Source organism: Schistocerca piceifrons, chromosome 1 (assembly GCF_021461385.2).
Source record: "Schistocerca piceifrons isolate TAMUIC-IGC-003096 chromosome 1, iqSchPice1.1, whole genome shotgun sequence".
Lineage (NCBI taxonomy): Eukaryota > Metazoa > Arthropoda > Insecta > Orthoptera > Acrididae > Schistocerca > Schistocerca piceifrons.
The window spans coordinates 1,202,794,868-1,202,810,555 of record NC_060138.1 but is presented as its reverse complement, the minus strand read 5'-3'; the positions used below and the strand labels follow the sequence as shown (position 1 = coordinate 1,202,810,555).

The 15,688-nt window shown below is 39.7% G+C and overlaps 1 protein-coding gene across 1 annotated transcript in view; it reads right to left on the bottom strand.

Annotated features, from left to right (window-relative positions):
* Positions 1-15,688, bottom strand: part of LOC124802543 (serine/threonine-protein phosphatase 6 regulatory ankyrin repeat subunit A-like) — a 407,755-nt gene that overhangs the window by 334,339 nt on the left and 57,728 nt on the right. The window contains exon 3 of the mRNA XM_047263406.1: positions 10,735-10,935. Coding sequence (XP_047119362.1) covers positions 10,735-10,935 — 201 coding nt within the window. The remainder of the gene's footprint in view (positions 1-10,734; positions 10,936-15,688) is intronic.

Sequence of the window (15,688 nt, the reverse complement as noted above, 5' to 3'; positions counted from 1 at the left end):
TCCGAATTCGGTCTTGCTGAGGTTGAAGAGTTCTGTTTTTCTTTTTGCTGAGGTGATAATACCTGGGGTTATCCACTTGGGGGATTTACTGTTATTGGAAATATTTTTTTTGTTTTTAATGAGAAGTGGTAGTTGAAATAATAACTACAATAATTTAGAAAAGTCTCAAATTTGTCATCTACATTTTGAGACTGATATATATCCTGCCAGTTTTCTGTTTGCATGTGGGACAGAAAGGTGTGGATATTGCTTTGACAGAAATTTCTAGTTTGTGTTATAAACTTTTTTTGAGGGGGCTTGCTTACTGGTATCTGTATAATTAGGGCATTGTGGCCAGAGAATTCTAGCTTTACAGAGCATTCTGTGTCATTAGCTACTTGGTCAAGACAAGATTCACTGTGGTTGCTTATTCTGCTTGGGGATTTAACCTTTAGTTCCAGATTGTAGAGATTCATAAAGTTTTTTTTTTTAAGTTTACATGGTCACTATCTTCTACTAGGAAATCTATGTTAAAATTGCCACAGATTACAATTCTGTAGGATTTCCATGTTGTTAGTTTTTCTAATACTAAGGCCAAGTTCTTATAGAAACAGCTTAGGTTGCATGAGGGTGATCTATATACTGATATTAAGTAAATACGATGTTCAGTGTGTTCTATACCTGATAATTCTATGTCTTTTTCAGTGCTGTCAGAGTTGCATATGTCCAGTGGTAGAGCAATTGTATTGTTTTTTACAAATATGCAGCTCCCTCCACCCCTGAATTTTTTCCTTGAGAAATGATTTACCAGTGCGAACTGTGGTATCATAACACATTCAATTTCAGAACAGCTCATAAAGTGCTCAGTAATGCATAGTACTTGGATATTTGATAAATCACTGTTGTCGTTGTTGTTGTTGTTGTTGTCTTCAGTCCTGAGACTGGTTTGATGCAGCTCTCCATGCTACTCTATCCTGTGCAAGCTTCTTCATCTCCCAGCACTTACTGCAACCTACATCCTTCTGAATCTGTTTAGTGTATTCATCTCTTGGTCTCCCTCTACGATTTTTACCCTCCACGCTGCCCTCCAATGCTAAATTTGTGATCCCTTGATGCCTCAAAACATGTCCTACCAACCGGTCCCTTCTCCTTGTCAGATTGTGCCACAAACTCCTCTTCTCCCCAATTCTATTCAATACCTCCTCATTAGTTATGTGATCTACCCATCTCATCTTCAACATTCTTCTGTAGCACCACATTTCGAAAGCTTCTATTCTCTTCTTGTCCAAACTATTTATCGTCCATGTTTCACTTCCATACATGGCTACACTCCATACAAAAACTTTCAGAAACGACTTCCTGACACTTAAATCTATACTCGATTTTAAGAAATTTCTCTTCTTCAGAAACGCTTTCCTTGCCATTGCCAGTCTACATTTTATATCCTCTTTACTTCGACCATCTTCAGTTATTTTGCTCCCCAAATAGCAAAACTCCTTCACTACTTTAAGTGTCTCATTTCCTAATCTAATTCCCTCAGCATCACCCGACTTAATTCGAATACATTCCATTATTCTCATTTTGCTTTTGTTGATGTTCATCTTATATCCTCCTTTCAAGACACTGTCCATTCCGTTCAACTGCTCTTCCAAGTCCTTTGCTGTCCCTGACAGAATTACAATGTCATCGGCGAACATTAAAGTTTTTATTTCTTCTCCATGGACTTTAATACCTATTCTGAATTTTTCTTTTGTTTCCTTTACTGCTTGCTCAATATACAGATTGAATAACATCGGGGACAGGCTACAACCCTGTCTCACTCCATTCCCAACCGCTGCTTCTCTTTCATGCCCCTCGACTCTTATAACTGCCATCTGGTTTCTGTACAAATTGTAAATAGCCTTTCGTTCCCTGTATTTTATCCTTGCTACCTTTAGAATTTGAAAGAGAGTATTACAGTCAACATTGTCAAAAGCTTTCTCTGAGTCTACAAATGCTAGAAATGTAGGTTTGCCTTTGCTTAATCTATTTTCTAAGATAAGTCGTAGGGTCAGTATTGCCTCACGTGATCCAACATTTCTGCGGAATCCAAACTGATCTTCGCCGAGGTCAGCTTCTACCAGTTTTTCCATTCGTCCGTAAAGAATTCGCATTAGTATTTTGCAGCTGTGACTTATTAAACTGATAGTTCGGTAATTTTCCACATCTGTCAACACCTGCTTTCTTTGGGATTGGATGTATTATATTCTTCTTGAAGTCTGAGGGTATTTCACTTATCTCATACATCGCACTCACCAGATGGTAGAGTTTTGTCAGGACTGGCTCTCCCAAGGCCGTCAGTAGTTCTAATGGAATGTTGTCTACTCCTGGGGCCTTGTTTCGACTCAGGTCTTTCAGCGCTTTGTCAAACTCTTCACGCAGTATCGTATCTCCCATTTCATCTTCATCTACATCCTCTTTCATTTCCATAATATTGTCCACAAGAGGCACGCAAGCCTCGCCACAAATGGCAAGGTCCATTGTTCATGTTACTATTTATTAAAATTTCTATTTCACTCACTTTGTTTCTGAGTCCTTGTACATTGTGGAAGTAAAATTTGCTGATTGTAAGAGTCAGAAAGTATTGAACACAGTTGAGAAATTTTTGGTTCTACCTTACTTGCTGCAGCTGACTGGGTGGTGGCTTTTTCCTCTTCAGTCCAGTCCATAAAAAATCATTGAATCTGGGAGGTGGAACAACAGTTCTTCTGTTGACCACCATTTTCTCTGCTGTGGGTGTCATATTGTTTATCGCTGCTGGTGAGACTGATGGCATGTTGACTGATTTTGTTGCTGTTGGTGTCTTTTTGTTTATTGCTGGTGGAAAAACTGATTGCTGCTTGACTATTTTTGTTGCTGTGGGAGTGTCTTTATCTGCTGAAGAAGCTAATGGCTGCTTAACTGTTTTGGTTATAGTTTCTGTTGTTTTCTTTCTTATGCGTTGTCCAGTTGCTTCTGTTATTTTTGTCTGTGTTTGTGCATCCGGTAGAGTAGTATTTGCAGTATCATCGCATTTGTATTGGCAGTTATTTGATGTTGAAGGCTGCTCTTTTGCTCCTGAGAGCATCACTGGGATGGAGGTACCACTTTCTTATTGACTAAGTTTTTCAAGAAATTTTTTTACCAAGTAGAATTTTACCACTTCTGTTTAAATGCATTCTATGTTTTGTCTGGCAACTCCTTCGGAATGTGCATGCAAATCAAAGACAGACAGTTCAAGGATTGCAGAAGGATGTAACATTTCACTTGTATCATGTCAAGAAATCCTGACACACCATCTTAGAATGCATTGTGTTGCCAGCAAGTTCATCCCACGGCTCACGGGTGAGGACCAGAAAGACCTTTGTCTCACAATCTGTGAAGAGCTTTTGGATCATGCAAATGAGAAAGAGATGTTCCTTAAGAGAATCATAGCTGGTGATGAGACGTGGGTCTTTGGTTATAATGTTGAGACCAAGGTTCAATCTTGACAGTGGGTAGGTAAAGGTTCTCCGAGATGAAGAAAAGCTCATAAGGTCAGGTCAAATGTCAAAGGCATGCTGATAGTGTTCTCTGACTTTTAAGGATTAGTTCATCATGAATTCATGCCACAGGGACAAACTGTTAATTTATGGTACCACTGGGACATGATGGCATGCCTGTGAGAATATGTGAGATGGAAATAGTCTGAAATGAGGTGAGACAATTCATTGCTCTTGCATCACGATAATGCACCCTAACATTCATCCCTGTTGGTGTGTGACTACTGCACAAAAAACGAAATCACTGTGCTGCCTCATCCTCTGTACTCTCCAGACCTGGTCCTTTTGGACATTCTTTTATTTACAGAGTTGAAAACCCCATTGAAGGGATGAAGATTTGCAATGATAAATGAGATGAAAGAAAATTAGCAGATGTCACTTCACACAATCCAGCAAGAGGAGTACCAAGACTGCTTCCTGAAGTGGAAACAGTGTTGGGTGTGGTGCATCAGTTGTGGAGCAGAGTATTTTGGGAGAGACCATGCACAATGAGTAAAAGGTAAATCTAGAAAAATGTTGTGGATAAAGTTTTGTAAATGGCTGCAAAATCAATGTTTTTATGCTTTATTGGTACACACCAACCAGGTATTTTGCCCATGTAATGGTTCTTTATTTAAGTGACCATTATGGCACTCCAATCCCAGTTCTCAATACCAGTAATATCGTACAACTTTCCTGTGGAGTAACAGACATATTTTTGTGACAATATTCACATTTGGTTTTTATTAATGTATAGGTACTCCAATGTATCGATATATTACAATGATATGGTTCTTGTGTGTATTCATTTCTGTGAGACTGTCATAATCTTTGACTTACTTCTAACCGTTTTGGCGCGAATGCGCACAGAGCAGTCTTTGTTTCACTTTGCAGAAGTTAAGTTGTTATTTCACTTTGTAAAAGAACAGTCAAGTCTTGTGTTTGGTTAAAGTGGAAATTAAATATATAAAGATTGATACAAAACTTTTTTCTTGATGATGTGACAATTAAGAAGAAGTATATGTGAATTTACAAGAAGTTTAATAAAAAAGTGGATCGTGAACACCAAGTCAAAAATTATTTCTACCATACCATTGTTCTGATCTGGGATTGTTTGACCATTAAGAATTTACTGAAAAACGCGTTTGTTAGGTCTTCAAATATTGCTAAAATACAGATCTGGACCTTCTAGCAGTCAAAGTGGAATCACCCTAGAATCAACAAGATGAGCCATAACAACTTTGACAAAATCTACGTGGGAATCCATTCAAGATAAGTGCCAAAATTAATGACTTTTTTACGGTGACTTCATTATTTCCATTCTGATGATACCATCCACAGTCAATAACTTTGTTGTTGCCCGATAAAGCGAACATATGCTGCGTGAGCAACATTATTAATCTGATTTCTAACCTACTTTGCAAATGGTGGTATTGTTAGACCCACTTCCATGAAATTCCCCTTTTTTTTTACACCATTCCTGTCACAATGGACCTCTGCTCCATCTTTCTGCACCAGTTCAGAAAGTATTCCTTTCCCTGGCTAAAACTCAATCCCACATCATGTTTCACACATTCTGCCTAAACCAAGGGATCCTTCTAAACAGATTAACCATAAAAAATCCTTTCTCTGTATCCCACCTCTCCTTACACAATGACCAACTTTTCGAATTCTACCAGTCCCAGCCCTCACAAACCTGGTACCACAAAGACACATCTCTATGGCACAGGCATCCCAAATCAATCTCTGCACTCTCTGCACGGCACTACTACTGTGCAATCCTTGGTTCATACCTCACATCTCCAAAACTGAATCTCTCACTCTCCAGTACCTGGAGGAGCATTTCAAACACCATCTCCATAAGCTGTCCAACCTGCTGACATACTACTGCCATCTCGGGGCATCGCTACCCAACCCCTACCCTACCCAGAATGTTTCTCCTTGTCCACCTCTCATAGCTCCTAAAACCTGCATAGCTGACCTTCCCAACTAGCCACAGCCCCCAAAACTCTCTACCAACACTCCACCAAATCCAGAGCTGAAACATTCCCATAACACTGGGTGCTTACATAGACAGTAAATGTAATTGGTCAGTTCACATTCTTCATCTATGTAAAAAACTTAGCTCGGCAACATTTGCACTACGGGTAATTTCTTCAGTGGCTGAAGTTGACACCATTAAGGTTGCCTACTTTGGCTACTTCCACTCATTGATGTCATATGCTATCATATTCTGGGGGAACCAACCACTTGCAAAAAAAGTTTTCACCATCCAAAAAAAAAGCAATCAGAATAATGTGTGGGGCCCACCAAAGACACTCTTGCAGGCACTTGTTTCGGAAGATAGGTATCCTAACAACTGCCTCAGAGTATATTTCTTCCTTGCTGACCTTTGTGTGCAAAAATTATTCTATCTACTATGAAAACAATAAATTCCATGGCTATAACACCAGAAACAAAAACAATCTACATTTCGAAATGAAACATCTCATTCTGGTACAAAAAGGAGTTTACTACTCCAGCATTAAGCTGTTAATGATCTACCACAACATATCAAATGTGTTCATACAGAACTGCCAAAATTTAAACAAGTTCTCAAAGATTGCCTGACAGAGAAATCTTTTTATACTGTGGATGAATATCTGAAATAAAATGTATACCAGCACTAAACTTACTGTGTCTAGAAGTAGTTTAATTGATTTTATTGTGCATTTGAGCATTAGCACACTTTTTGTATCAACAGATTGTCTGTATATGTATTTACTCCTGTAGGCCTAATATATGGTTTAACTTTGTGCTCTTATCTTTAACCTTTATTTGAAACTCCTTTTTCTGTTAAATGGTTGTTATGTTATCTAGCTGACATTGTATCTATTACTGTATTTATAGTATGTCTTACTTAAACTATGTACAATTTGTCATTGAATTGCCCTTGTATTTATTGTAAGTTTAAATTGAAACCTGTACAATTTGACACGTTCCATATCATTGTGATTGACTCACTAACTGGATCTACGGAACAAGAAATAAATAAATAAATAAATTTAGCTTTCCAGTAAAGCCCTCAGTGCCACAGGAGTTTCAGTCATATCTAAAGGCCTTGCCTTTAGCCAAATTTAGCCAAGCTGGACTGGTCAAAGACTTACTCTCCTTCTGCTGATACCTGCAATGTAAGACTTCCTTGCCACCAATCCCTCCAACCAAAACCAACCTAATTCAAACATTGAACCCTGCCCCTCCCAGTTCATACCATGATCCCCCCTCCCATAACCATCCACTGGTCAACTTTCAGGAATACCTTATCTCTAACACAGTCACACCATCCTTCAAGAGGCACCTTAGCAGTAACTACTTGGCAGAAAGCCTCTGCCAGTTATCTGACTGCTCCACCTATAAACTTGGCCAGAGTGATCCCATCTCAGAACTACCTCCACAGCGTCCAATCCCAGGTTAAAGCCTTAGATCCTTCCCATAACCTCTCCCCTGAATCCATTTCCCTCCAATTAAAACCACCTCCACGCACCAACCTTCTACATGATCTCCAAAATCCACAAACCCAACAATCCTTGATGCCCTATTGTGGCTGGTTATTGTGGCCCTACTGAAAGAATTTTGGACCTCATTGACCAACACCTCCAACCAATTGCCTGTAATCTAGCCACACATGTCAAAGATACAAACACTTCCTTCACTGACTCTCCACCATCCTCACCCCTTTGCCTCCTGGATCCTTATTCATCAGCCATGCAGGGTAGCCACACGGTCTGAGGTGTCTTGTCATGGCTCCCCCAGTCAGAGGTTCGAATCCTCCATTGGGCATGGATCTGTGTGTCATCCTTAACATAAGTTAGTTTACGTTAGATTAAGTAGTGTGTAAGCTTAGAGACTGATGACCTCAGCAGTTTGGTCCCATAAGCTAAAACTAAACTAAACTCCATCCAAACAGTCCATAAAGACCCAACAGTGCCATAATACCTTATTACAAATTTCCAAATTTTTCTGATTCATCACCTCCCTATATACCTACATCCATCATGCCCATGGTCTTACTGCTATTGAACACTACCTTTCCCAATACCCTTCTGACTGATACACCTCTACCCCAAAATTTCTTCTGCTTCAAAGGGAAGCTATAAAAACAAATCCACGGCAGCCTCCCGAAACACTAAACATCTAGTCTGGTTCAGGTTCACTGATGATATCTTCATCATATGAACTCAGGGTCAAGAAATCCTATCCTCATTCCTTCACTACCTCAACACCATATCTCCCATCTGCTTCATCTGGTCCTCCTCAACCCACTGTGTCACCTTCCTAGATGTTGACCACCTCACCTCTGTCCACATTAAGCCCACCAACCACATACAGTACCTGCATTTTGACTGTCATCTCATTCACACCTAAAATCCCTCCCATACAGCCTGCCCACTAGAGGATGGAGTATCCCCAGTGATAAGAAATGCCTTGCTCGGTATGCTGAGGGTCTCAAAGGCCTTCACAGACAGGCACTATCCCGCAAACCTAGCCCACCAACAGATCTCTAATGTCATTTCCCCTCATATCCCCAATCCTTCCACCACCCTGAAGAACCAGCGACAAAGGAGTGCCCCCTTTATCACCCAGTACCTCCCCAGACTAGAAGAACAGAAACACATGCTTTGTCAGATCTTTGATTACCTATCATAATGCCCTGAAATGAGGGACATCCTACCCAAGATCCCTTCCACGTCTCCTAAAGTGGTGTCATGACACCCACCCAACCTGCACAACATCCTAGTCCATCCCTATGCCACTCCCAATCCCACCTTCTTGCCACAAGGATCATATCCCTGTGGATGACCCAGGTGCAAGACTTGCCCAATCCACCCACCCAACACTTCCTATTTTGGTCCTGTCACAGGTTTATGCTACTTAATCAGGGGTCAAGCCACCTTGTGATGAGGCATGTTGGGATCTTTTAACTTCCTCTCATTTTGCCATCTGGCTCCTTAAATTCATTTTATTTTCATTTTTGCCTATACTTTACATGTTCATAAAAGAGAAAGGTTGGCACTCAGTCTTAATGAATATACCACCAGATCTAATTTTATGCTTAGTTTTGTGTATGAAATTAATTTCCTAATTCATTTTGACCATTCGTAGCTAATACTTTTGTTATAGGGTGAAATCAGTAATTGTTTTGTGACCTTATAAACATATATAAATTATGTAGTAATTATAAACATTTGGAAGAAGAACTACTAGGATGCTATTTATTTGGCTCTATTCGAAAACATAATAACAAAGTCAGCCCTTAATTAATGCCAAAATAATTACCAGGTTTGCCAAAAGTATTGTCTGTATAACAATATCTGTTAATTTCATTATTTGAACAAATAATTTGGCCTAACCTTTGTGGTAGAAGAAACTGTTAAAAAGAAAGAATTTTTCAATGTATTTAGTTAATTGAATGAGTTATGTTTTAATTTTAACTTCTGTAAATTAAACATCAAACAATGTATAGTTTCAGCACCTATTATTGTGAGAATACATAAAGGCCTGATTTTAGGTCCCTGAGTCAGACAGTTCACAGTCGATTTTCAGACAGGAAGTCTGTATCAGTTAGAGTAACAATAATGCATTAACTTAACAGTGGAATTAGTGTAACATAAATAGATCATGTGTTAAAATAATGACATTGTCTGTTCAATTTATTTGAGAAATAGTGTCACACATACTTTATTCTTCTGCAAGAACCATGAACTGTGTGGTTAGGTATTTATTGCTCACAGACGTTCAGTTGCAAACTATTGTAGCAGTATGCTGATGTTTGCCTGCAAGCTATTAATGAGTCTTATCAAAAGTTACCAATAGTAAATTGGCCATATAACCATGTAATATTGGGGGATTGTGAACAGTGAAAGTAAAGAAAGGACTACCAATAAAGAAATAAAGCAGGCGAATGTCGGAACCTGCTAAAGCAGCCATGTCATTTACCAGCTCTTCTGCAATCATTGCACAGTTTTTTATATTGGTATGTCTATCAACCAGCTGTGCACTGGGATGAATGACCACTGCCAAACTGTGGCCAAACTGTGGCCACCTTGTGGCACAACATGCAGCTGAACATAACATGCTTGATTTCAATGGAAATTAACCTGCCATCAACCTTGGGTAACATACTATCCCCACATCATCCACCCAACTGTTTGCACCCCCTGTGTGCTATCATCTCCTCCCCATTCTCATCTGCCACCCTCTTTATTTGCCACCCTGTTCCAATGCACCCACCCATCTTTGTCCACTCCTCTGCTTTTTCACTCCTTTTCTCTCCCAGCTCCCTGCCCCACAACCTCCTGATGCTGTGGCTGTTGGCGTTATAGTTCCTGCACACTCCCGCAGACAGCATTCCTCTCTCCCTCCACCCATACACTATTATCCCTTCCTCTTAACTCCCCCATCCAGATTGCTGCTTGTGTCCCATGTGACAGATGCATTCTAGCCCGAGTTGCCAGGGTCGGCAGTAATGTGTGCTTGAGTTGTGCTTGCTTGTGAGTATGAATGGTGTGTTTCTCTTTTGCTGATGAAGGCTGTGGATGAACGCTTTGTGTAAGTGTCTTAATTGTGCCTGTCTGCAACTTAACATGTCTTCTTTATGAATGTAGCAATCTTTCTTTTCCTACACTGTTGATATCCCTACCCGCAATTTTCATTGTTTAATATATTTGCTTGAATAGGAGAATGGGGGGAGGGGGGGGGGGGGGCTTTCAAATAAGCTACGTAAATCTTAATACAAACAGTTTTTAGTGGATTTGAATTTTTAAGCACGCTCTGGTTACAGGTATCATAAATTATGAATATTTCTTTAAATAAAATGTTTCCATATGAACTAAATATACCACTATCATCAACAGTCTGAAAACTTCCCTGTAAACAATAAATTCTGGTGATATTCAATGTGTATAAGAATTTTCCAATTTTGTACAAACTTGGTATATGCACTATGTGTATTACAGAAAACTGAAAAAAAATTATATCACAGAGAAATAAAACATGGCTGAAACCTTCCACAAGAAAAAACAAGAGTGCCATTTAGTGCCTGATGGACATGCTAAGCTGTATTGCTTAATTTAAGATGATAAGAAGAAAAGGGCAAATGCTTATTGACTTAAATTCATAAATGAAAATTTAATTGTTCTCTTATATGCCAGTGCATAACATTTTTAATGGAACTTACATCCAGGTTTCCATATGACGCTGCAGTCAAAAGAGCCGTGCGGCCACGTTTATCACACAGTTCTATTGGAACACAGGCCTCTTTCAGTAGATATCTGATGATTTCCACTTTATTACAGATAGCTGCATATAACAGCAATGGTTCATCATTATAGCCTTTTGCATTTGGGTTACCACCTTTTGATACCAGTTCTTTTAATGCCTACATGAACAAAAATTAACAAATTGAAGTTCACAGTAAACAACTTTTAAACGAGTCTGAAAACATTTTTTTAATGTCACTGCAAAATTATTAACATGATCTGCATTTACAAGAAAAGATGGTAACAAAAAGTTAAAACAGCAACAGAATTTTTGTTAATTCATGTTATTTGTTGGCATGTGTTACAATTACTGATTCTTAACTTGTTCTAACACAAAAACAATAATTTATTGTTTGAACAGTACACACACAGAAGGCAAAGTACAATACAATTAGCAATACATAAGTGGCTGGCAGTGCTCTAGCCTATATAGACATTTGTTCCAAAAGGAGGCACAGTCGGCAGGCTGTGAAAACAATTGCTGTCATATTTGCAGGCTGGGTGAACTCTATTGGCTGAATCAAGCATAAAGTTAACACGTGAACTTTGAAGTGGTGTACACAGAAAATTGGTAATTAGTGCTCTGTTCTTCCTTGGTGAACAAATGAGCACTGTGTTCAAATCCATTTCTTCTGTGGTCAATGTAGGTTACTGATTCAGGTGAGAGACTGCCACCAGTGCGTAGGGTCAGAAATTGCACAAGCGTGGACAGGTGCGGCACCCACACACCTGTGAGAGACTGTGTGGTACGATGGCAGTGCTGGCACAGCTACCAGTTCCTTGTTTGAGTCCAGCCTCAGAGAAGGAGGTGGCGGCAAAAGCAGTAGAACCAGCGGTGCCTGCTGTGATGGAGGTGGCAGCAGCAGAGGTGTCAGCTATGACAGCACAGGAGCTGGGGATCCACCACAGCCCTTGACAGCTGAGAGGGGAACCCACAGCAGAGGAGGTAGTTGTGAAAATGTCAACAGTGGTGGTAGAGAAGGCAAGGGCATTGGCCACGAAGTAGGAGACAGTCGGGTAGACAGAGGACGTGGGGGCAGTGAAGGCGCACCTAGTGCGCAGCTGCCGACACGAGGTCATACGTGGTCAATGTATTGCGACTGCCTCCTCTCAGCCGTGCAGACGACACAGAGGCGTCAGACACGGGTACTCTCAATTACCATTGGCAATGATTTTGGTCAGCGGTCAAAACTGTGAGCCCAAACAGCTGTGCCAGGCCCGTAGCAGTGCAGTGCCAGTGCTGGAGAATCGCCTGGCAGATGTAGCAGAGTCCTGGACTGACAAGCATGCAACGACTCGGCTGGACTCTTATCACCATAGGTGTGAACCTATAACAACTGAGGAACTGACCAACAGCTACTTTCGGTGACATATCCAAAATGTATTTTTTCATCTGGATCTTAAATATTAATACAAACTGCTCTGCTTCCACGTTTGATTGAGTGTGGAAAGCAGGGGCTGTGACATGGCAAACACCATGTTTTATCATCAAATTCCTCAGATATGAATTGGGGGCTGTTGTCTACAACTAAAGTACATGGAAGACTCTCCACTGCCACTGCAAAAATTTTGGACAAAGCTGAAATTGTTGCCACCGCAGAAGTAGACAGAGAATACACTACATACAGAAACTTAGAATAAGCATCAGTTACAACAAGTCAGTAGAAATTCAAAACAGCATCCACAAAATCTGTATGAATTCATTCCCAAAACTGCTGTGGATCTGGCTACAGTGACAAAGAAGAACAGAGAGCTACCTGATGGATGGCACACTCACGGCAGGCTGCAACAACTCTCACTATTTCCCCATCCATGCTTGGCCAATAAACATATCTGCATGCTAATGTTTTGTAGGAGACAAACCCCAGTGGTCCACAAGTAATAAACTCACAACCCCATGCCGAAGGGCCAGTGGGACTACACCTGAGGAGCAGTGTGCTCTATAGCTAAAGCAGTACTACATCCCAAACAGAAAGATGATTTTGAAATGCAAAATAATATCTCAAAGGATCAGAAGCACAGCCCGGTAGTCTGTATGGCCTGCCACATTCCACAAAAGGAACAACTTTAGAGGATCTGTTGTTATCTTGGCTGCGATTTTACTGCTAGTGTGACGTCGATCCACGGATCGATAGGCCGCAACATCATATTTTTTATTTTATTTTATTTACATCTCAAGTTCCGTAGGACCAAATTGAGGAGTGAATCTCCAAGGTCATGGAAGGTGTCAGTACCTGAACTTACAACATAAAAGTAATAACAGATGAAAATAAATGGTCACGAACCTGAAAGAAAATCAGTCCATAAGTTTAAGAAAACACTATCAGCAATACAATGAGAATCAGCTTAATTTTTCAAGGAACTCCTTGACAGAATAGAAGGAGTGACCCATGAGGAAACTCTTCAGTTTCGATTTGAAAGCGCGTGGATTACTGCTAAGATTTTTTAATTCGAGTGGCAGCTTATTGAAAATGGATGCAGCAGTATACTGCACACCTTTTTGCACAAGAGTTAAGGAAGTCCGATCCAAATGGAGGTTTGATTTCTGCTGAGTATTAACCGAGTGAAGGCTGCTTATTGTTGGAAATAAACTAATATTGGTAACAAGAAACAACAATAAGGAATACACATATTGAGAGGCCAATGTCAAAATACCCAGACTCGTGAACAGAGGTCGACAAGAGGTTTGTGAACTCACACCACTTATTGCCCGAACCACCTGTTTCTGAGCCAAAAATATCCTTCTAGAATGGGAAGAGTTACCCCAAAACATAATACCATACAGCATAAGTGAATGAAAATAAGCAAAGTAGACTAATTTATGTGTCGAAGTATCACTCACTTTCGATACCGTTCGAATAGTGAAAATGGCAGTATGAGGTCTTTGAACAAGATCCTCAACGTGGGCTTTCCGCGACTGATTACTATCTATCTGAACACCTAGGAATTTGAACTGTTCAGTTTCACTAATCATTTGCCCATTCTGTGACATTAAAACATCAGGTTTTGTTGAATTGTGTGTTAGAAACTGTAAAAACTGAGTCTTACTGTGATTTAACATTTGTTAATTTTCTACAAGCCATGAACTGAGGTTATGTACTGCACTACTTGAAACCGAGCCAATGTTGCACACAACATCCTTTACTACCAAGTTAGCGTCATCAGCAAACAGAAATATTTTAGAGTTACCCATAATACTAGACGGCATATCATTTATATAAATAAGGAACAGGAGTAGCCCCAACACTCATCCCTGGGGCACCCCCCCACTTATTATTATGTGTATTATGTCTTCAAGTTGATCTTTTTTTTTGTATACTTCCGGGACCTCAGTTCCCACCTAGTCTTCGACCTGTATGTTTGTTGTGTAATAAAAGTATTGATGATTAGAAGAGAGAACCATTAAATGAAACAACAAGTTTACTGTTACCAGTCACCGTTTTATTTTTTCCATGACGCGTTTCGAAGGTTTAAACCTCCATCATCGGGTGGATTTACATTAGTTAGTATTACATATGAGTGTATGTTGTGTTACGACATTTGGAGGAACTTGTGGCACTGCCTAGTGGAGAAACAAGACACTATTTCAGAATATGGTTTTGGATAACTTTTGGCAAAAAATTAAACTGATATTTAATGGTAAACTTTAATAAGTAAACTAGAGTACCTCCAGTGGTCACAGGTTCCTTTTTCTGTCGTAACACTTCACATGTATACTGCCACATTTGTAAACAAATATGGCGTCTGGAATCAGCTGGGTGCAAGGTTCGTACAGCAGAAGAGAAGACATAATTGCAAAGTGCAAAAAATATACATTGTAACAACATTATTACAGAATAATCATTTAAATCATTTGGAGGTGTTTGTTTTGAGGTGTCAAATATATGTGTGTGTACTTCAGGTGGTATATAAATCCAATTTTGAAAGCTTAAAACAGCTAAACATTCGTACTCGTTTATGCAATCATGTGAAAAGTTAAAATGGCTTAAACTTCATACTTGCTAATAACAATTAGGTAAAATGTTATAGGCTTCAATTACAATGATCATATTGACTACAGCAGTAAAATCATACATAGATGACACTCTTTGAAGAAAGAGAGAGAGAGAGAGAGAGAGAGAGAGAGAGAGAGAGAGAGAGAGAGAGAGAGAGAGAGAGAGGAAGGGTTGATTATATGAGAGCAAACATTTACATGGCAAGGAGTCTTAAGACTACATGTTGCATATATTAGCTGCCTAGAGGTTGGGGTAATACACTGGTTAATGTTATAAAATATTTGTGCCAGTATATGATGTACATACAGTTTTAAGCTGACAGGGGGTACAAGCTGTTGGTGTGATGAATTATCTGTGAATGAGGTCAATCTCTTGTACTCTTGGTGGCTGTCAATATTTATGGTAAATATTAGGATATGTGCACATGTGTGTGTGTGTGTGTGTGTGTGTGTGTGTGTGTGTGTGTGTGTGTGTATTTTAAGAGTGTAGGCAGTTGCTGAAAACAGAGATGATACTATTGTAAATATTGTCATTTTTGTCATTTAAGATGGATTCTGGTTGTTTCATTTGGTGTTTGTATATTTGGAGTGTTTCAAGGATGTCTAGTTTTCTGCCTTTTGGTTGGATGTGTAGGATGCTAATACTTGTGTTGTTAACATGGTGTTTTGTTTCATGTAGGTGGGTAGCTATTGCTGATGTGTGGTATTTTTTGTTTTTTAGTGCTGCCATGTGTTCCTTGAACCTAATCTCAAATAATCTGCCTGTCTGGCCTATGTAGAAGCAGTCACAGTCCAAACATTGTGTTGTGGGGTAACTTCTGTCCAATCTTGTTGTCTGTTGTAAAGGATATACTTATGCCTTTCCGTTTGAAGACATT